Source organism: Macrotis lagotis, chromosome 1 (genome assembly GCF_037893015.1).
Source record: "Macrotis lagotis isolate mMagLag1 chromosome 1, bilby.v1.9.chrom.fasta, whole genome shotgun sequence".
Lineage (NCBI taxonomy): Eukaryota > Metazoa > Chordata > Mammalia > Peramelemorphia > Peramelidae > Macrotis > Macrotis lagotis.
Genome location: NC_133658.1, coordinates 346,669,638 through 346,693,356, shown reverse-complemented (window position 1 = coordinate 346,693,356; position 23,719 = coordinate 346,669,638). Strand labels below are relative to the sequence as shown.

Genomic DNA, 23,719 nt, shown 5'->3' with positions numbered 1-23,719 from the left:
TTAGTTGAGACATAAAGATTTCTTACACGCCTTAAGCATGGTCCCAAATTTCATGTTCAGTTTACTTCTTCATTGTCTATATCTTATGAAATTATTATTTTGATAGTTCAGCTATCATTTGAAACTAAAAGTTTCAAAAATCTTCATTCCTTAAAATGGATCCATGTAAGTGTTCCTAGATCTGTTAAAATGTAGAAATAGACTAATGTGGTGTAGACCAGGAAACTAAAGTTCAAATCCTAGCTCTGCCACTAATTCACTTGTATGACCTTGAAAATCAAGAATCCCTTTAGGGCATTAGTTTCCCTATCTTTAAATGAAGGGGTTGGGTTAGATAGTCTCTTAAGATCCCTTCCAGCTGTAAATACATGAATTTATGTTAGATTTGTGTTTTTCTTTGTATAGTAGTATAAGCCACTGTCTCACTGAACAACTTTAGGTTAAATCACTACCATTCTCTGGGTCTCAGTTTTCCCATCTGTACAATGAGGGGCTTAGACTAGAAATTCTTTGAGGTCCATTTTAATTCTGACATTTTATGATTTATTAGCGTATGTCGTCTTGCATTGATTCTGAGTAGTGTAGGGTTATGGTCTTAGAAACTTAACCATTGTGAGAGTGTGTGTATGTGTGTGCACATGTGTGAAATCCTTCAAAAGGAATAAGAAATAAGAGGTTGTGTATTAAACACTATGGTTCCTTGACTCCATGTAGAGTATAGATTTGCCTGGAGAAAATTTATCTGCAGAAAAGGTAAGTTCTAAGTATGGGGGAGGGGGGCAACAAGATACTTCATTTTTTGGTCACTAGCAATTCATATATGTTTTATTGGAATCCTTGAGCCCAAATTTCTGTTCTTTATCTTGTTCTTTCTTAGAGTAATTTATTAGACTCAAATCATTTTTGCCACCACTATCACCTCTGTGGTATTCTCCATTTAAAAATCATTCTTCCTCTCTAAGGCTCAGATTAAATTAAAAATCCATTACTTTCATACTACTGATTACAACTGACCTCCTGAAATCATAACATTTGGGGGGAACCATACAGCTTTATGTTGAGCCTAAAAAACAGCTCATTACATTTTTTAGAATTTATGTAGCCATTTGGCATTAAAAATAACTTTTTACTCATGGTTTAGCAAATACTGAAATTAGCAATGTGTTAAAGATGGTTCTGGGGTGGCTAGGTGGCGCAGTGGATAAAGCACGGGCCCTGGAGTCAGGAGTACCTGGGTTCAAATCCGGTCTCAGACACTTAATAATTACCTAGCTGTGTGGTCTTCGGCAAGCCACTTTTAAAACCTAAAAGAAAAAAAAAAGATGGTTCTGTTTATTTTTTTTCCTCCTAAGAAATCATGCTACTAATTGTGGTTATAGTGAAAGGGGTGATGGATTTGAGATCATAGCATTTTGGGTTTGAATCTTAACCAGTCCTACTCAAAATCTGGGTGAGCTCAAGCAAATCATGTCACTTCTCTAGGCCTTATTTTCTTGATCTGTTAAATGAGGTGGGACATGATTTATAAGTCTCTCTACAATTCTAAATATTATCCTAAAAAATACTAGCAGAATACGTTTTCTCATCGGAATTTGTTTTTATTGATCTATTTAAAGTTGGACCTCAGAGTATGATAGTTATATTGAAACTGTTGCCCTTTAATGCTTGATTATACCTATTTATATGTTGATATTATAGATGTAATGATGATCTATTTAGCCACTAAAATTTACACACCAAAAAAAAAATACTTTTGGACAATTGCTCTATTAGTTTTTCATCCATTTCTCTATTTTTGGTTCCTTAGGAGAAAAAACTCAAAATTTACTTTGGTTAGGACTATATTTTGCTGACAGTTTAATGAATTCCTGAATTACATTCCATAAACTGAATGTTAGTTTCTCTCATACTATTTCTTGGTCATGGGTTGTGACTTAAGAAAGAGTGACCTGTCTTTTCATATGAGTCTTATGTGTTAAGACATGTGAAATTCAGCCATAGTTGTGATTTTCAAACCCAGTTTCATTCCTTAATGATTCCTAATTACTTTTATTCAAGATAAAAACTTTTAAATCCTTCATCCCGTATTTTCAATCTTAGGTCAGTGCCTTGCTATAGAAGCAAAAAAATAGCATAACATTCAAATTTAACCCCATTCAAATTCCTTCCCTTCCCCAGTTCTTACTAATTATAACTAAGAGGAAGGCTTGAGATGTAGTCCGAACTCTGCCACTGATTTACTTTACGACCCTGAGTTCAGAAAGCTGAAATTCATCTGCACAATAAAGGAACTGGATTGGAATATTTAATTTTTTAAAAATGGGATTAAGTTATATATATACTTGGAATTTACATAAAAGTCATTTGAAAAGTATAAGAGCGATTAATCTTGTACTGCTTGACCCCAGAAAACAGAACTAAGGAGGGAGCATCCTGTTGAAGTTAAAGAGAGGAAGATTTCTGTTCCATAAAGGACAATTTCCTGATAAAGTTATCCCAAAGTGCAGTGGGCTACCTCAAAAGGTATTAAGTTCCTAACATTAGAGTTTTGAAGTAGAGGATGTCAGGAATGATGTAGAAAGGATTTCTTCTCAGGTAAGGATTGGAGGTAGGAGTTTCTTTTCTCCTCTATGAACTTAATCTCACTTAGGATCCTTCCTAATACAGTCTTATAAACACACATATAACACATATATACATATATAAGAAACTCAGTTATTTACCAGATAACCCAAAAGATGGAAAGATTTTTTTTCTTTTACATTTTAATTATTTAAGGCAATGGTTAAGTGACTTACTTAACCAAGGTCATATAGCCAGGTAATTACTAAATATCTGAGGCTGGATTTGAACTCAGATCCTCCTAACTTCAGAGTCAGTGTGCCATCCACTACGCCACCCAACTACCCTGATTTTAACTATCTTTATAAAATAAAAATTTATAATGCCTAATTTGTAAAATGTGTTTGATTTTACAATCTGTTTGTAAAATACATTTTACTATGTATGCATGAATCCACAAATATTCATATGACTTTAGCTATAGAACCAGGTGAGGAAAAGATGAGCCTATGTAACCCAAAGAAAGAAAAACTCATTAAAAGTGAGAACATAGAATGCTTGTCCAAACCTTAAAACTGAGACACTTGTGACCTTCCTATTGCTGTGTGACATGGTGCATAGAGCTAGAGTCAGGAAAACCTGACTTCAAGATCCACTTCTTGTATGTACTGTATATGTGTCCCTACATAAGTCATTTAACCACCCCCCCCCCCAGTGCCTCAAAAGCAGTTTACCAAGTTTATAAATTGTAAAGTATCCACATTGGTAGAGGAAGCTCACCAAAATTTCTGATACCAGCAAATTCAATTTTTTTGTTGTTTTTTGTAAGGCAAAGATCACATCTAGAAAATGTTAAGAACATCCAATCCCAGCTTTTTTGAGCAAAGTTTCATTGTTTTCATGACATGAGTAGACAAGGAGTAATGTGACTTGCCCAAGGTCACACAGCTAGGTAATCATAAAGTGTCTGAGGTCAGATTTGAATTCAGGTACTCCTGACTCAAGGGCCAGTGCTCTATCCATCACGCCACCTAGCTGCCCCATTGAAATCAGTTTCAATGAGGTGGGGAATGAATGCTGTAAAATGAGACTGGACTAAAAAGATTTTTCTTCAAATTTAGTGAAGTTTTCAGCCTCAAATGTCAAAATAGGTCCCATGTAATTATAACTTTTGAACTGGAAGGGACCTTGAAGATCACTTTATTCAATCCTCTCATTTTACAGTGACCCAGAGTCACATGATTAAGTGTCAGTTCTAGGGCTAGAATTCAGATTCCTTTATTTTCTGTTTCAACGAAGAACAGTTTTGTTTTTTAATGAGAATCAGTCTTAGGGCACTGGGTACGAAGTCAGAAGATTTGAATTCTGACTCTTGTCACTAACTCTATGACCAAGGTAACCTAGACCATTTCATCTCTTGGCCTTGGCTTCTTTAATAAACTATAAAATAGTGACATTTGATTAGATGATTTCTTTTCTTTCTAAGACTTTCAGTGCTAACACCTATCTCTTTTTTTTAACACCTGTCTCTTAAAGGATACTTTTGTAGTAAAACCTTACAGATTTGAACTGAATAAAGGCAAATCAGTTTAGTTGAATTATAGACTAAAGCCAAATAAATTTTATTGGTTTCAGGTTTAACGATGCAGCCTGGTAGAAAGATTAGAGGCAGAAATAAAATTCTGATATATAACTGAGAATCATATAAAAGTTGCTTAACCTTTGAATTTATGTTTATTTGTATATTAGGAATAACAACCACTGCTTGTCTCACTATCATTGAATGTCTCAGAGGTTGTCTGGTTCAATTTCTTCATTTTAAAAATGAGGAAACTGAGGCCAAGCAAGGCTAAGTAATTTGTTCACAATGAGTAAATGATGCTGAGCTTTCACCCCTGGTGTGGACTCTTGAATTCACTGCTTAGATATAATGGAAGGAGTATCTATTTAGTCATAACTTTACAGCCCTAAAGTCAAAATTGGACTTTAGAGAACTGGGAAGGATCTTAAATCATTTTATCCAAATCCCTCATTTTATATAGAGGTGATGTAATCTTGAGCAAGTTACTTATAACCTTGAAACTTCAGTTTTCTCATCCCTAAAATAAAGGGCTAAATCAGATGGAAACTAAATTCCTTTTTAGTTAACCACTTCTGAGAATTATACTAATAGTTTAAAACTTAACAGATTTCTCATAGCTTTTGAGGTTCTTTGAAACAACTCTTGTGAGCTAGGTAAGAAAAATCTTATTCCCATTTTATGAATGGAGATGCTAAAGCTTAGAGGGAGATAGAAAGATCACATCTAGAAAATGTTAAAAGAACATCCAGTGCCAGCTTTTTTGAGCAAAGTTCATTGTTCTTCTCATGACATGAGTAGGTCCAGGTATTTGTTACTATAAAAGTGCTTTAATAAATTAAAAAACTGTACATATTCAAAGGGCTATCATTCTATAGTAGTGAGAAACAGGATGACCTTATTGCCAAATAAAGCTAGAAGACCAGATTTACCAAGGAAGATAATAAGTTATTAAATTAATACAGTAATTGTCTACTATTGTGTTTGAATTTTCTATGCCCTGTCTTGCTTATCTAGTTGATTAGCTTGACACAACTTCCTTTAGATAATTAACATTACTAAACTATTAATAGATGTCCTAGAAAATAATCTTATAAAAATATAGTAGAATTGATAGGCCCTATAGGATTGATTTCCTTGGTCCTCTTGGTTTAACCAAAGGCTCATCCTTTTTATGGTATTATTATTACACAAAGCCCTAACCTAGATGATGGGTCAAGGCCAGCAAAGAATAAAATTGGAAAGGCTTTTTAAGGGCAGATTACTTCTTTGAGGCCTCCTTATCCATTTAGCCCTGAGTCGAGCTAACAGGAAGACTTGACAAGTAGAATTTACACTAAAGATGGTAGGGGTGGTTTAGCCTGGCAGATGAGAAGACATGGTGAGTAGTGGGTAGGTAGAGGCATGATTGCTATCTTTAAATATCTGACAGACTGTTAGCATAAAAGAAGAATTAGACATGTTTTGTTTGACTCCAGAAGGAAGAACTCGTACTAGTTTACAAGTAGGTAGGTAGATCACTAATAAAATTAACATTTATATCTAGGGCTTTTATGCAATAGAAAGAACACAAGTCAGGAAACATGGATCTGAGCCACAACTCTGGGCCACTGTTTTTCCATATATAGGATAAGAACTCTAATATGCCTGGAATTTTCAGCAGTCTTGATCTAGTGCTTTAAAAATCACAAGATCTCTTTCCTCAAGATAGACCCCATGATACAGGTTAATACAAATACATTATTCCCATTTTACAGATAAGAAAATTACTGCTCTTAGAAATTAAGTGGCTTACCTATAATATTAACACATTATATAAATGGCAGAGCCTGGATTTGAACACAGATTTTCTGGTTATGCATTTTGTGTGCTTCATTAACATTGGTTCCTGTTTTTTTTTTTAAGGTTTAGGAAGCATGTTCCCTATAACTCATTGTCACTGGAAAATAGTCAAGTTGCAGCTGGATCATTATCTAAGCCTGATACCATAGAGGGGATTACTACATTGGGAGAAAGATTAGATTAATATCCAAGGCAGGGATTCATAAACCATTTTTTTGTGTTCTGGACCTTTTGGGCAGTTTAAAGTTGATGTACTCTTCTCAGAATAAAATTTTTAAAAAATGATTACAAAAGAAACCAATTATAATGAGATATATTTAAGGTTTCTTCCAGCTTGTATGATGTTCCTGCTTCTCATTTTATATTTTCCATAATGTCCAATATACAGTTGTCTAGATGTACAAAATATATTTCTTTCAGAAGATATAGGACTGAAATAAATATCAATAGGGAGAAAAAGAACACAGAGCAGTCAGTGAATGAAGACTTGATTTCATTCTTCCAATTTATTTGCAAGGAAGTATTTTCCCCAACTTTTGTTGCTAAAAGAAGAGGTATTATGATATCATAGATTAAAAAGCTATTATCTGGAGTCAGGAAGATGGGGTTTCAAGCCCCTCCTGGGACACATTCTTGACTGTGTGACTCTGGACAAGTCACTTAACCCTCTAATTATACTTGTAGAGGGAATTTCCTCAACCTATGCCAATGAAATCTCAGGTCCAGTCCTTACTCTTAGTGCTTTGGTGCTTAAAAAGGTCCAAAAGGAAAACAAAATAGCTGAAGGTTTTATAACTTGATAGCTGAGTTTTAGACTACTCTGTTTTCTTAAGTTAGCTTTCAGTTTCTGTGGTACTGATGGAAAGAGCTAAGAAATAGAAAATTGGGTTTCAGAACCTGACTCTAATTCTAATTTACTATGTGACTTGAATAATTCTTTTCCTTAGACAAATAGAAAACTCTTTGCTCTAGCTCTTTTATAGGATTTGGGGGTGGGGTGGGGTGAGAAATGTACTGAGCATATGAGTACAAAAATGATTTTTAACAAGATAAAGTTATATAAATTTGTTTCTCATTAGGACATGTTGGGATACATAATTATATATTGTTGTTAGGTCATTCTGGTTAACTGAATATTAGTCATAAAAACCTTTCTTTTTCCTTCCTGTTGAAAAATACAAAATACTTAAATCTACTTTCCTGTCTTAGAAAGTGGATTGGACTGACCAGGAGTGGATCTTCTAGGGAATGATGATTTTGTAAGGCCTTTGGGCCATCTTTCTGAATAAGATGTTTGAACCAACTTATGCTCCTTTTCAAAATTAATTTTTCAAGTTGGATCTGTGCTATGTTCATGTTTTCTTATTTGCCAATTACTCCTGAATACAGAACATAGAACCACCACTGCTATTTAGTTGGGTTCTTAGATATACATTTGATTTAGTGAGCTAGGTGGTGATATGTATGATTCTTCATTAGAGTGTTGGTATCCCTATTTTATTAGATACTATTTTAGAAAGAAGACTGGACTTGGAAACAGAGAACCTGACTTTGAATTCTGGCTCTGCTACTTATGCTACTCATGTGATCTTGGGCAAGTCTTTCCCTTTTAGAGTTTCAATTTTCCCATTTGTAACTGAAGGTATTAAGCTAAAGAGCAGTGTAGTGGAAAGAGTGCTTCAATCAGGAGGCAAATAACTTTAAATATCACTTCTGACACTCAATGTGAACATAAGCAGATCATTTCACTTCTCAGTTTTGTCTTTAAAATGGGAATGGTAATGCCTTTTGTACATACTTCTTGGGGTTTTTGACAAGGATCAAGTGAGAGAAAGAATATATAGTCCTAAAAATGCTTTATATATATATATCATCTAATATGATTATTTTAATTCTCCATATCTTGCTGTCTGACTCCTATGATCCTACAAATGAGAAAACTCAAGAGATTCAGAAAGGTGATGTGCTTGCCCAATATTGCACAAGGAATAAATGGTGGAGGAGGGACCAGAGCCTCAGTCTATTGACCTTTCTTCAGGGTGCTCAGTGCTACCTGGTGCTGTGTCTCAAACTATCTGCAAGTAACTTTTGAAAACATGCAAAAAATATATCAAATGTACAAATTAGAAAATGCTGATGTAATTAGACAAGTTCATCTGAAAAAGAGCTGAGGAATTTAGTGGACCACAGGCATAATATGAGTCAGTCTGGTGAGATGGGCGGGGGGGGGGGGGGGGGGAGATAAGGGAAAAGTCAACATTGTCTTGGGGTTAGTAGAAAGGCTGTATATAACAGAAGATAATATAGTCTCATTGTCCTCAGGTCAGACCTCATCTGGATTACAGGATTCACTTGTGGGTGCTGAATTTTAGGAAGGGCATAAAAACATTTAGGGGAGAACAGCTGGGATAATAAGGAGCCTGAAGACCATTTCCATAAAAGTATCATTTGAAGCCTAGAGATGAGGCTACTTGGGGATGTGTATGACAGTATCTTCAAGCATAAAGGATGAAAAAAAAATTTCAGAAAAGTGGATTTAAAGGTAGTGTCCAGAAGAGCTCTTGGCTCCTCTAAAAGCTTAAGTGTTTCCCCCTACAAGAGATTTTTCTCAATTTTCCTGTCGTCAGAGCCTCCTGTTGAAAGTATATAGGGCATCCCCAAAACTTCCATGCAGTTTTAGGCTTTAATAGTTTAAAATTTTACTAAGGCTTATGCAACACCTTGTGTTTATATTGTTTGTCTGGTGTATTTTCTTCTCAGTTTACATTTCTTCCCAGTAGAATGTAAGCTCCTTATGGGCAGGGAATTTTTTTTTTCTTTTTTATCTCCAGTCCCAGGATCGATCATACTTTGTGGCATATAATAAAAAGGTGCTTAGTAAATGCTTGATGAATTTAATTAAATTAAGCAGTTAGAACTTTCAAAAAGTAGAATGGACTACCCTGGAATATAGTGAAGATAGTGATATCCTTTTCCTTGGAGGTCTCCAAACAGAAATTGGATGACCCCCTGTCAAGGTATAGATGGTTTCCTGATCAGGTAGAGGTTGGATCAGAGACCCTCTGAGGTTCCTTCCAACTCTAAGATTCTGTGAAAACTTAGGTTGCCTGCTTTACCGAATAATGCCCAATATGTTCTTGTTTCAGATCCTGAAACAGATGAAAAATTGGCTACCTTAAAGAAGACCAGCTGGCGAGGAGAGCTGGAGTCCTTTCAACTGTGAGGAGGAAGTTCAATCAGCCTTTGAATTGTACTTAAAGATAGGTCTGATAGAAACAAAATTGTTAATGTTTAAAAGTGAAGATTGCTACAGTCCAACCCTTCCTGAAGTGAGGGCTTTAGGAAGACCCTGGATAAGCAGATCCCTTGGCTCCCAGGAGGTGCACTGTAAACCTTTCCTATCTCTCTCTGGCATAGTTTGTGAAGCCCTTGTGATGATGATCGCTGTCGGGGAGAGGGTCCGGGCCTTTGGGGAAAATGAACATTCCCAAGGACTGCCAAACCTCAGGGGCCCATCGACCAGTTCCACAATCTCATTTTGGTATTTCCCTTTTCAGCTTCAAAGGGCCTGTCCAGAGCAGGGCCACTGTAGTGGCTAAGAACCCAGAGACATCTGGATATTATTCCGAATGACCTGTAAGTCTGTGAATCTATTCCCAGTAGTTTGTTAATTATCTCTCCATGCCGGAACAGAGAGAGCTTTGAGAACAGGGTTGGTGAAGTTTATTAAGCAGTTAGGAAAAAAAAAATGTGACTACATCCTTGTTATGGCACAGATTCAGATAGCTCTTGTATCAAATTAAAGAACTTTGGATTTTGAAGACTACTGACTAGCCAAGTGACCTTAAACAAGTCACTTTTCCTCCCTGGGCCTCAAGTTTCCTCATCTGTTAAATGAAGGGGCCTGACTAGATGGTCTCTCAGGTCCCTTCAAGCTCTAAATCCTACAAAATATTCCAGATATCTTTCCCCTTACTTCCTACCCTAGCCTAACACTGCAGAGAAATAAAATATGCTTAGTGTATAATAGAAGGCCCCAGAGGGTGAACATGATCTACCAGGTCATCTTGAACTGGTATCTGCTCATGTTCCTACTCTTCCTTTTGCAGTGTCAGAATTCTCAACAGAATGGGGAAACTCAACCTTCAGTCACTGACCTCCATCTCTAAACCTCATCAACAAATTAAAATCTTGGCCTATTTCCCCCCCTTCCAAAAACTGATGAGAATCATAGAATTTTATAGAGGTCATCCAATCTAAATCTCTTCTATGATATCCCTGACAAGGGGTCATTCCTCTTTCATTTGAAGTATTGGGGAAGCTCCTACTAGGGTAGCCCATTCCATTGTTGGACATACCTTATTTTAAAGCGCTCCTGAGGACATCTAGTGCCAACCCAGCATTCACAAACAAGGAATCTGAGGTTCAGAGAGATTGACTTTCCCCAAGATCACACAGTTAACTAGTGGTGGACAAATTAGAAATGTGTCAGTGATGTATATTTAAAGATGCATTAGACTTGAAGTTAAAGAGATCTGGATTCTAGTCCCAGGATAGAACTCATTGCTGTGACCTTTGCATCTGACCATCATTCAAGCCAAACTTGGAGGTTTTTTGACACTAATGCAACTACTGTGGGGGGAAACAGAATGGAATATTTAGTGAAAATCAAGAGTGGTGGCCTCGTTTTAAAAGCAAATATAAGCATGTCCCACCTAACATCAGGGTGCAAGAGGAAACTTGGTAATTTGATAAGGTGGCAGTTTCCCAAAGCCAAAAAGACCTTCTAACTGGAAGGCAGAAGATTGACCAACAGTTTGACCTCTTCTACTTAAAGGTGGCTTAGTACAAATTGTAATGAGATAGTTCCAAAATACATCCATGATCAATTCCTCAGAAAGCTATCAAGTGGCCCTAAGCCTTCCCATCAAAGATGCCTGTGAAAATCCTCCTCAAGGAAGCCCTTCTGAAATCTGAGTCTGATGAGGGTGCTCCTTCTCCTTCAGGTTTGTTGCTGTAAAAAGTCAGGCAGAAATTATGAAGAAGGAAGATAATCACTTCTTACTCTACGGATCAGGTATAATTCACACAAGGTAAGAAAGATAAGGATATCAGAACTGGGATGAGAAATTTACAAGCCTAGGGTTCAAAAATGATGCCACTCTCTCCCCCTTTTGAAAATGTATCCCCTGGGTTTGACTTCCTCTGAGGCTTTAACCTCTTAACAATAATACTGATGATTGACCTCATTACAAAGCCAATCTCTGAGGATCCTAGAAAATGGGATTTTTCTGGATTAAACACCTGCATATGTAAAGATACATTAAAAAGTGCCACTCCTTGTGCCCCTCTTCATGTTGCATCCTAAATAACAGTTTCCATTGCCTGGTCCTAGTCTCATCTCTAGGACAAAGATAGTTCAAAGGTTTCTAGCACTTTAAGGTTTACAAAGCTCTTGACTCACCACATTCCTGTGAGGTAGGTAGTCTAAGGATCACCATGTCCACTTTATAGATGAGGAAACTTGAGACTCAGTGAGGGGAAGTGGCATAAAATATATTATGGTATTGTATAATATTAAATACAATTTTATGTATTGTTTACTCTGCCTGGTTTCATTGATTTAATATATGCTTTAGAAAGCTTTATATACCATGCGGGTATAATACTTAAAGTTGATTAAGTATGGTGTTTGTGGCTATTTATATTAAAAATTAAATGTCAAGAGTATAATTGTTTTTTGGACTCTAGTAGCTCACACTGATATAGCTTGTTATGGTTACAAAGCACTTTACATCCATTTCCTTATTAGATCCTTAGAAAAAAATCTGTGAGGGAGATATTTCAGACATTATTACACCTATTTTACAGGTGAGGAAACTGATGCTCAGTTTTTTTTACCTCCCTTTATATAATATAAAGATTCCTAAGAGAAGGGAGCCCATCCAGCAGCCACTGACCCCCAATCTCTAACCTTATTTCCTGCTCTAGGGATTCAGGCTCAAAGGTGAACTAGTTTGTCCAAAGTTGAATAGGAGGGATATCACTTAGTGGGCACCAGGTCTTCTAATTTGACATTCAGGGCTCTTTCTGTTACATCACACTGCTTCTAATTCTCTTGAGGGGAAAATCATTCAAACTTAATAAAGTGTTTTTTCAAGTATGCAATTAATAGCATTTAGTATTGTAAGTAGGAGAAAAATCTGCCTATAAAGCAGTATGCTTCCAAAAAAGCTGGTAGGTGTTGGTCTCTTTCATTGCTCTGCTCACTAAATGTATTAGGTTCCCTGACCTCTGACACAGGTGCACTTGCAAGAACAGGGAAGAACTCAGGTTTTCTGGCATTCTGCCATGAATGCAGCTGTTGGCATTGTAACATAACATCATTGCTACCCTGGCCTTTGTATACACTTTTGACTAAGCTCTACAGTAGCTTACAGTGTAAACTAATGCATAAGTTTTCCTCAGGGAGAAAAACCTCAAAACAGAGAAACATAAAAATGAATACATAAGGAAAACCACCCAGATAACTCATTGGAGAGTGGGATCTTACTTGACTCAATTTGCTGTTTCTCTTATCAACAGATTCAGCTTTAAAATCACAATATTTTGGCCTAAATTAATAACACCAACTCCAGCACCTTATAGTATCTCTGTTTTTCTAAGTTACTTGCAGGCAACTTTGAGAGGCTGGTATCCTTATTAGGGCTATTGGTTGCAGCTACTGACTTTAGATCACTTGCCCTGCATTTGTAGTTGGGGTAACAGTGATACAGGACAGGTGGGTTTCCAACTATCAATATTAATAACAATTATTTGTGGCCTTTTTTGGGAAAACTGTAAACTTAAATATCTGCTTGTCAGAAGGTTGGAAACTTTTCTACCTAAAACTTTTGAACTAGTTAAAGGCAAAAGATACAGATGTATGTGCTATTTTAGATATTGTTACAAATGAAAGATCAAAGTCTGCCCTTTGGTGAGGTGAGTCCAAATCATATGGAGGAAGAACATTCAATTTGCCTTTGAATGCCAGCAACAGACTTTCTTTACTTCTTACAATGATAGCCATGTATTGGAAAATATATAGAATTGAAGGTCAGAAGACTTGAGCTCTAGTCTCAGAGGACTTAATCTTAATAGGCAAGATTTAATAGCATTGTTACTTCACTCTTTTGAACCTGGACTTTTTTATCTGTAAAATGGGGATAGTAAAACTTGTCCTGTTTTAACAGATTTACAAATTGAATGAGGAGTAAACCTGGTACAATTGGAAGAATCCTGAATTTGGAATTGTTTTGAGTGCTAGCTCTGCCCCTTATAAGCAGGTTACTCCGAGTTGCAGTATCATGTGGACAAGAACATGTAAGAACAATTTTTAAAATTTTTAGTTTCAAATTCTCTCCCTTTTTCCCCACCCCAACCCTCATTGAGAAAGCAAGCAATTTGATATAGTTTATAAATGTGAGGTCCTACAAAACATTTCTATGATAGTCATGTTATGAAAGAAAATATGGAATCCACCTCCCCAAAAGAACTCAAGAAAAATAAAGCTAAAAAAGTATATTTCAATTTGTATTCAGACACCATCAACTCTTTCTCTGGGAATGGATAGTATTCTTTGTCATAAGTCCTTCAAAAGTATCTTACTTACATCACAGCATTTCTGAGAAAAGCCAAGTTACTTTACAACTGATCATCCTACAATATTGCTGTTACTTTGTACAAGTATATTTCACTTTGCATCAGCTCATGTATTTCCAGGTTTTTCGGAGAGTTATCCTGCTCATTATTTCTTACAGCAGATAAGCACTACCATTATCAAACATCATAATTTGTTCAGCCATTCCACATCTAATGGGCAACTCCTCAACTTCTAATTAGTTCCTGGTCACTACAAAAGAATTGTCACAAATATCCTTCTGTCACAAAGGTCCTTCTCCTTTTTTGTTTTTCATCTCTTTTGGAGTACAGACTTAGCAGTGGCATTGTTAGTTCAAAGGCTAGACATGGTTTTATAGCCCTATGAGCATAATTCCAAATTGTTCTACAGAATGGATGAATCAGTACACAACTTCACCAATAGTGCATTTAATGTCTCATTTTCCCTGTATTTGCCATTTTTTGAAAAGACTGTAGACCTCAGCTTAACTCCCACTGACTGGATGGCCTTGGGCAAGTCATGTCATCACCCTGGGTCTCTGTTTCCTCCTCTGTAAAATGAGGGTTTGGGAATTAATTAATTTCTAAAGTTCCTTCCAGATCTAAAATCCTCTGAAACTATGGATGAATATTTATATTGCCCATCTCACAAGCTAGTGGTAACAAAAGCACTTTGTAAACTGTAGAGTGCTATAGAAAAGTGAGCTGCTACTATTATTACTATTATTACATGATTAAGGTACAAAACAAAGGAGAGTAAGTATGTAAAATGCTTTGTAGAATGTAAGGCCTTTGATGGTAAGGACTGTGCTTCCTTATCTTTGTCTAGCACAGTATCTTTTAGAAAGTGGATGCTTTATAAATATTTTTGTTTGTTTGTAAACCTTACAGCACTATAAAGATGTCAGCTGCTATTATTATTAATAAATGTGAAAGCACTTTGGAAACCATAAAGCGCACTACAAATACAAAGTTGTTAAAAGTTTAAAATCTGCCAAAGAATTCAGAGAACCCTCATGTATTGCAGTGAATGTCTCTTTAAATAATTTTATTTGTAATATGTTACTTAGCAGAGACTGCTGAGATGAGTCATATCCCATGTGCTGATAGAGATGTGAATCTCAGCAGTGTCAGATCCCTTTCCTATAACTCAGCCCCATTTAGATTAAACCCAAACTAGATGACCAAGGGTTAACCACCTGCACAGAGAGGAGTAAGCAAGAGCATGGATTTATGGGTTTTGGTTAGCCTACTACTTAGAAAAAGCTAATTCTTCCTGATTGATGGACAAGTTATTACAGCATTATCTGGAGCCTCATCAGTGGAGTGTCAACAGTTTGAATGGCTTCCCTCAGCTGCTTCAATCCTCCTTCACTTCCTGTCAGCAAAGAACATGATCCAACCATGCAGTCCTGTGGATTGATGGATTCATTATCAGCACTCCCCAGCCCCTTCTGTGATGGACAGGTTTTTCTGGCCTCTGAAGAGGTGCATCCTGGGAAGGGTGGCAGAGTAACCTTAAATAGTATGGTAGGGAAAAAAGACCCCCCAGCTCGAAATCAAGAAACTTGATTTCTAATCCCAGTCCTACCACTTGTTATGTGACCCTAAAGGAGTCACTTTCCTTTACCTAGGGCTCATATCCCACTTGGTAAAATGAGGAAAATGAAAGGATTAGACTGTCCTTAAGATCTCTCTCAGCTCCAGCATTCTGTGATCTTAAGTCCTTTTTCTTCTCTGGACCTCACTTCATCTAAAATAAAAGATTGACCTAGGAGCTCTTTGAAAGTACTGTAAATGTTGGTTGATGATGTTTCATGATTATCAGGGACTTTGGACCTTCCTTCTGATTTTTGATTGTCTTATCCATTTTCCTGAATATGATAAGTGGGGCTAGAAGTTATTCCTATTCCTACTGCAGAATTTAAAGCCCATAGAAGGGAAGGTGATACCCTCAGTCATATAGGTAGTAAGTAGCAACAACAGATGCAAACAGATCTTCTCTTTCAGCTCTGCTGTTTGGGTCAGAAATGAGCCCAGAGTCTAAAAATTCAATTCAACAAACATTTAGTTTTTTCAGGGTCTTGGACTTCGGCAGTGAGGACACAAAGATAGAATGAAAAATGGCAATTTCCAGCCTCAGAGAGTTTATAGTTTAATAGGTAGACTAGATCATGCATTTAAATCAGTATAAATTATGACAGGATGTTAGACAAGGTAGATCTGGTAATGTTTTAGGAAAATTTGAAAAAAGAAAAAAATGCTTTTTTTTCTTTTTTTTGAGGAGCTAAAGAAGTGCTACCTGAGTAAAATCTTGAATCAAGATATTTTAAACAAAATGAAAGGTTTTAACTTAGTGATTCACTTAAATTCTGATGAGTTGGGCCCCTTTTCTAATACTGAGTCTATTATCTTTCCTTTCCTCACAACCCAAAGTGCTCCTGTCTATCTCTGTTAGGAACTGGTCTCAGGATAGATGTGGACTCACACTTAAAGGCAGGGATAAGAAGAACCGTTGTCAGAAGAGAAAAACATTAGAGATCTCTGCTTATAGGTGAATTCTTACATCTACCTATGAAAAATACTTCCCTCTTTATTATAATGATTATTATATAGTAAGGATTACATATCTTTTCTCCTTGTAGTACTCGAGGTGGAAGCTGCTTGGCTCTTTCCTTTACACCCTTTCCTGCAGAGTTTTCTTCACAAAGCTACCATGAAGGAAGACAGAGAAGGAAAAGGAATCTGGGAGTGAGAGAGCATATTCTTCCAGGTTCTGAAGTATATTGGGGAGAAGTTTAGTTAATATAAGAAATCTTCTAATGAATAAGAGAGAAACCAAAGGTATAGTTTCCTTGTAACTGTCCCAATTGTTTTTTTTTATATTTTTACATTTTTACATTTTTTTTAGTTTTTGCAAGGCAAATGGGGTTAAGTGACTCGCCCAAGGCCACATAGCTAGGTAATAAGTGTCTGAGGCTGGGTTTGAACTCGGATACTCCTGGCTCCAGGGCTGGTACTCTATCCACTGTGCCACCTAGCCACCCCTCCTTGTAACTGAATGGAGTTGAAGATAAACTCGTTTGAATAGTTATTAAAAGAGGGGGCTGATTTACATAGCACTCCAAGAAATCCTTGGAATGGGAAAGCAGGCGAGGGGGCAAATGTAAAGTGCAGATAGGCAGAAGAACTCTGAAGCTATGCCTGAAAAGTGAAGTAATGGCCATGAGCTCTGTCTAGGAAGGGCTCCCACAGACCTGACCAGTGTAATCAGTGGTACTAGAAAGATTTGCAAAGGAAAGATCAGTTTGATCCCAACAACTCTCAGAGGGAAGCAGCAATATGAAGATGCAAACCCTCTCTCGAAGTACCTAAGATAGTACTAAAAGACAAGAAAGAATAAAATATAGTCAAATTTAATAACTGTGTTCAATAAACTCAAGTGTTTCTTTAGGAAGAACTCCTTGCTAAGAAAACAAGTCAAGTTAAAAGGAAATTAATTTTAGATTTCTATCATAAGCCTTAATAAGCTTAAAAAGGTTATGATCTAAATGTGAAAGATTACACCATTTGAAAAATGAAAAAATCACATCCATTTTATATTTCATAGGCATATCAAGGAGAAAGAGTTCTTGACCCTATGAGAAGTAGAGGTGATCCCAACAAAATAGATCATTTCAATTAAATAACCCTTGAACAAGCAAAATACAACTGGAATAAGAAGGGAAGCTCTCAAAAGTGGGTTAAAATCTGCATCAAACATTTTTAACCTTTTGATGCCTCAATTTCTTCATCAGTACAATGAGGGGATTGGACTCATTGTCCTCCAAGGTCTTTTGTAGCTTTAGGCCCGTGATATTAGGAAAATCCATTCAAATATATGACTGAGTCATTCCCCAGAATGAATTAGTGGTTAAAGAATATGGATGAACAGTTCTTAGAATTGCAAACTTGAAATGAAAGCATACTCAAAGTCACTAACAATAAGAAAAATGCAAATAAACATCTGAGATTTTTCCCAACCCCAGCAAATTGGTAAATATGACAAAATACTCTGAAAACACTCCATATTAACACATTGTTGGTGGATCTATGATTTTGGTCTAGTTCTAGAAAGTAATTGGAATCATGCTTTTAAAAAAAATATCCTTACTCTTTGATCTGGAGATCCCATACTAAGTGTTTCAGCAAGGTTTAAGACAAAAAGGAAGGTATCATCTTCACCAGAATATTGGAGATAGGACTTTTAGTGGTCACAAAGAATAGGAGATTGTAGGTGCCCACTGATTGGAGAATGAACACTGTGGCACAACATAAAGAAATGATTGTGAAGAACATACAGGCTCATGCGTTTAAGGCATCATTTCAACCTACTTCATTTTCTAGATGAGAAATTGAAACAGAAGTAATTTTGCTCAGGGTTGTATAGCTAGTAATTGTCAGAGTTGAGCCAGAGCTTTTTAATTCCAAGTACAATACGCTCTTCACTATTCTATGTACCCTCTAGCATGGGAATCCTTAAGGACTGCAGCAGAATAAAGGAAACAACTTGGAAAACACCATGGTTATAAGAATGAAAATGGAAGAAGAGAAATAATGTTTAATTATGAACAAGAGGGGTTCAGGAAATGCATCTTTCACCATCTTTGCAGAGGTGGGGGACTATGGATGTGGAATATATATACTCTCAGACTTGGTGATGTATAGATTTTGTTGAAGTACTTTTTGTTTTTTCATTGTTATAACTTGGTTATGTAGGAGGGAAAGGGGTATATTTAGAAATAAAGGTGATAGAAAAATTATTTTAAAATAAAAATAAAAGACTGTGGGGGGGGGGTTAGCCTGCTTGAAGGGGTAAGTATTTCAAACAAATATAAACTTGGAAGAGAATCCTTTCTGTGTTCTTTAATAAATAAATGTGTTCAATATTTTGAGCCTTTTGACCCTGAGTGATTATAAGGGAAGCCAACTATGCAGTGCTACCATCAAACCATGCTAGCTCATGTAACCATTCTATCTTGTCATTATTCCTGCTTTTGCTTTAATTTTTACAGCACCTCTGGGCTAGATTGCCAATAAAAGTGTCCCTCTTCCCCTTTCTGAAGGATTTAATCCACTCAAGCCAAGCTCCTTGATTAGTGAGTGAATAAATACAAATATAACTAAGCCTTTTGTCCAGCTCCAAGCTCTGAACCAGATTTATTTGCTCTAGGCACATTAATCAGATTAGTACTACCATTACCTGGAAAAGTCCCTTCATTTGGCTATCATTTGATCCTGCTGATCAGCATATCATTACTGTGATTCCCTGGACACTTCTTTCCTTTGACATCATTCCCAGTCACATTTGTCTCATTTCTTAAAGCTTTGCTTCACACTTGTAACCCAAAGTCTACAACAGAGTAAGCATTTAAGAAATGTTTTTTCATTCATTTTGTCTTTGACTTTCTTAGTTTCAATTTATGAAGAAATAATGAGAAATTCCCAAAGTAGATCTTGGCCTTTTGTGTCAGAAAGGGTCCCTGACACAGCTAATTTATTTTAAGCTCATTTTTATAACACTTTATAATCTCTTATCTAACCTGATTTCTAAACCTGAGTTACGTAATACAAATGTTACTCTCCTCATTTAACAATTCTGCCTAAATTTGCTAATTGTGTAAGGGGAAAGCTACCACCAATCTAGGTCTCCTACTTGAAATATGTTGTATTAAAAATCACTTTTTAGAAAAGGAAACAAGACTGGAGGAGGAAAATGTGGGCCAAGGTTTCTTTGATCTCAGTGTAGAATTCCTTCAACTACCAGGATGCATCTGTCTTCGAAGGAAGGAGAGATAAGTACATTGAAATAACTAAATTAAGTTTCTTATGGAAAGTAGAACATAAAGGATTGGTCAACTAGCCTATACTCTCTAGGACCCTCTTGAAATATTTATTTTCTCAATCTTTGATATCCAAAGCTCTTACCAAATAAATCCAAAGATTCAGGAGACAACCCCCCCCCCACCTCCTGACTGTCAAAGACCACATGTCTGTCAGCTGCCCCTTTTGGGGAAGTTACTTTTTAAAATTCAATGATAGCTTAAAATTGGATAGGAGAGATTTAACTAGGACTTGGTGGCCAAGGCTTTTCATAGAACACCAAAATTTAGGTCCAAAATTAACCACTGATTTACATTTTGATGGTATCCTGTACCTACCTGAGTGATAATTTCCTTGCCATCTACCTTTTGGTCCTCTGGATCTTAGTTTTTGCCCCTAGGGTTTTCAAGTCTCAAATTTTCTTCATAGGGCTAATGATCTTGGTGTCATGGAATCTTTCCCCACCCCATGCTTTGAATATATACTTATTTCTTCTTACCTTACATGTCAAGTTTTTTCTAGATTTGATTCTACTGGTTGGAGGCTCCCTAGGCTCAGTCTTGTTTTTCAGGACTCTGAAGTGTCATACATTCTTCTCAACCAGTCATTCTTCCCAGAACTTTTCAATTGGCCCCTCTACATTTTCCATATACATTATATTAGCTCTCATGTTTCTAAAAGGCAAAGAAAACATCCCGTCTCAGTTTTGAATAATTAAATCCCATTATTTCAATTTCTTACCTTATCTTATGTTGACTTTAACATCTTATGTTCTTAATTGCCAAGAGCTAGTAACAAAAACTATGTTTAAACTAGGAGCAGGGGACTAGACTATTGAACCAGGTCAAATTAAGGACCTAGAACAGAACAAAAAACCATTTCAATCAATAGTTTTTCCTTTTCCAATGACAATACCATGATATAGTCTTAAAGCCTGAGTTGCTACCTGAGAGTAGGATTTACCAGCTACAACATTATAAAATTTACTCAGTGTAATTTAAAAGAAAAACACTAGATTTATAGTTATAGAACCTGGAGTCTGATACATCGCTTTTCTTCTATGTTTTTTTCATAATCTGTGGTTTTATGCTGTTTCAGCATGGGATCCACAGGTTCTGTAATTCAAGAGTTTTGAGTTTTACTTAACCTTTTAGTACAAGAAAAGTAATTTTGAAAATTCCAATCTCTAGCTACCCTAAGATAGTAGTTTTGAGGCACTCTTATTTTTAGATGTTGCTTTGATTAATGAGAGGTAGTATGTTATAAAGGTTAAGAAAGCTGATGGGAAGTCAGGAAGACCTGAGGTTCAAGCCCTGTCTCTAATACAAAATGGCCATCCCCTTGGGCAAGTCACTTAGCATATGTATAAGAAGCACCTTGATTTTGGGGCCCAAAATTTGAAAAAAAAATGTATTACATAAAGTTATTGAACTCAAGTTTTATTCATTATAAAATTCATATAACTCCACTGTCAAAACTCCCATTCATTAGCTCGTTCTCGTCTGGTTTGATGATGAACCACTGTTCTAGGAAAGACTGGAGACTGACTGCTCTCCTGCCTGTGCTCTGGTCTGGGGTTGATCACAAACGCTCCCTGGGCAAGTCTGGTGCACTTGGTCCATTCCATTTTATGAACCTGAAACACCAATTGTGTCCTTGGAAATCAGTCACTTTTTCATCAAGCAATTCTCCTTGCCTCTTGCTGAACCATTTTTGTGGACAAGGAATAACGATGATCTTTTGCTCTTCAATCCATCTCTTCAATTCCCTCACTAAATCAGGTCACTTTGCTGATTTGCCTCTCATGGCCTTCTGCTGGGGTGTTTTTAGTAGGGTTTCTTCTTCCTGTAAACAGTCACTGATTGTTTTCTCAGTTGCAGGAGGACCAAACTGATGTTCAACAGCACAACTTCCATTCACTTTTGCAAACTGGATCATTTTGAACTGGAATTCAGGACTAGACAAAAATCTTTTCTGAGCCATTTCATTTCTGGGCAGAATGTGGCAAAACATAACCTTATACTGGTAATACATATGAAATAATGTACACAATGACAATAAGTGTGAAAAAAGGGGAAATGCAATTACTGTATAAAATACTTCTAGTTTTTAGACCCCAAATTTTTCAAAGAAGTGTGTCTTATACATGGGTAAATATGGTAACTCTTCAGTGTCCCAGGAAACTTTTATTTATTTATTTTTTATTCTCATTTTGTACAAATGTTTTTTTACATTAATAAAATGTTCTTGTTTACAAGTAAACAAAATACCCCTCCTCCCCCATGAATATAGATAGACTTGTTTGGGCAAAAAAAGTAAAGGGGAGAGAAAAAAATTAAAATAAAAAATAATAATAGTAATAATTGTAGGTATGGCCAGGTGGCGCAATGGACGAAACACCAGCCCTGGAGCCATGAGTACCCGAGTCCATATCCAGCCTCGTAACCCCAAGAATCACCTAGCTGTGTGACATGCAAGCCACCCGATCCCCACTGCTCTGCAAAAACCAAAAAAAAAAAAAAAGACCCAAAATAAAATAAAATAGTAATAATAGTAGGGGTGGCTGGGTGGCAGACAGAGCATTGGCCCTTGAGCCAGGAGCACCTGGGTCCAAATCCGGCCCCAGACACCCAAAGTTCACCCCGCTATGTGGCCCCAGGCAGGCCACCCAGCCCTACTTGCCCTGCACCCTCCCCCAAATAATCATAACAAAAAATGTGCTTGAGTCTTTGTTCCAACTCCAAAAACTCTGTCATGGGTGGATCTCATTCTTTATGATAAGTCCATCACAAAAGTTATTTCCATATTTTTCCATTGCCATTGCTGATCACAACTCCCTCCTTTCTTATTTCTCCACTACCATGTACTCTTATTTTCTCTCTCCTTTCACTATGACTCTGCTGTAGGGTCGCTGAGTGGCACAGCAGACAGATCCCTGGTCCTGGAGCCAAGAAGCCCTGAGCCCCCATACCACCCCTTAGACCCAGAATCCACCTGGCCCTGTGGTCCTGGGCAGGCCTTCCATTCCCAGCCCCTTGCAAGACGTAAGAAAGAAAATGTGTTATATCTGGCCACTCTCCCCCCATAGTACATCCTCTCCTCCTTTAGTCACATCCCCACCCCTTCCCCCTGCTCCCCCCCTCCTTCTTACTCTAGATGTCTATACCCCATTGAGTATATTTGCTGTTTCCTCTCCTAGCCATCTCTGATGAGAGCAAAATTTCCCTCATTCCCCCTTCCATATCATTGCAATAGCTCATTGTAATAAAAAAAAATCTTATGTGAAATATCTTGGACTATTCCCCCTCTCCTTTTTCTTTCTCCCATTCCATTTCCTTTTTTTTCTATTGACTCCATTTTTACACCATATTTTATCTTCGAATTCAGCTTTCTCCTGTGCTTCAACTATAAAAGCTCTCTCTACCTGCTCTATTAACTGAGAAGGTTCATATGAGTATTATCAGTGTCATTTTTCTATGCAGGAATACATGCAGTTCATCCTCATTAAGTCCCTCATATTTCCCCCCTTTCCTCCAATCTCCATGCTTCACTTGAGACCTGTATCTGAAGATCAAACCTTCTGTTCAGCTCTGGCCATTCCAAAAGGAACCTTTGAAATTCCCCTGGTTCATTGAAAGTCCATCTTTTTCCCTGGAAGAGGACATTCAGCCTTGCTGGGTAGTTCATTCTTGGCTGCATTCTAAGCTCTCTTGCCTTCTGTATATTGTATTCCAAGCCCTACGAGCTTCCAATGTAGCTACTGCTAAGTCCTGTGTGATCCTGACTGTAGCTCCATGATATTTGAACTGTGTCCTTCTGGCTTCTTGTAATATTTTCTCTTTGACTTGGGAGTTCTGGAACTTGGCTATAATATTCCTAGGGGTTGGTTTTTTGGGATCTCTTTCTCTGGGGGATCAGTGGATTCTCTCCATTTCTATTTTGCCCTCTGCTTCTAGAATATCAGGGCAATTTTCCTGTAGTAATTCTTTGAAAATGATGTCAAGGCTCTTTTTCTGATCATGACTTTCAGGTATTCCAATAATTTTTAAATTATCTTTTCTAAGTCTGTTTTCCATATCAGTTGTTTTTTCAATGAGATATTTCACATTTTCTAATTTTTTATTTTTTTGGTTTTGAAGTATTGATTCCTGATTTGTTAAATTCATCAATCTCCCTGAATTCTATTCTTTGTCTGAAGGATTTGTTCTCCTCAGA

At 36.8% G+C, this 23,719-nt stretch overlaps 1 protein-coding gene across 13 annotated transcripts in view; it reads left to right on the top strand.

Annotated features, from left to right (window-relative positions):
• The window catches only part of RPRD1B (regulation of nuclear pre-mRNA domain containing 1B), a 119,170-nt gene that overhangs the window by 74,704 nt on the left and 20,747 nt on the right, over positions 1-23,719 (top strand). For 3 of the 13 annotated variants that reach the window (XM_074211910.1, XM_074211916.1, XM_074211915.1), the window contains 2 exons: positions 9,130-9,202; positions 9,541-22,606. In XM_074211910.1, the coding sequence (XP_074068011.1) occupies positions 9,130-9,202; positions 9,541-9,616 (149 nt within the window). In that variant the 3' untranslated portion in view covers positions 9,617-22,606. Of the gene's footprint in view, positions 1-9,129; positions 9,203-9,540; positions 22,610-23,719 lie in introns of those variants that run through there. The other 10 variants (XR_012473693.1, XR_012473690.1, XR_012473689.1 and 7 more) reach the window with 10 other exon arrangements.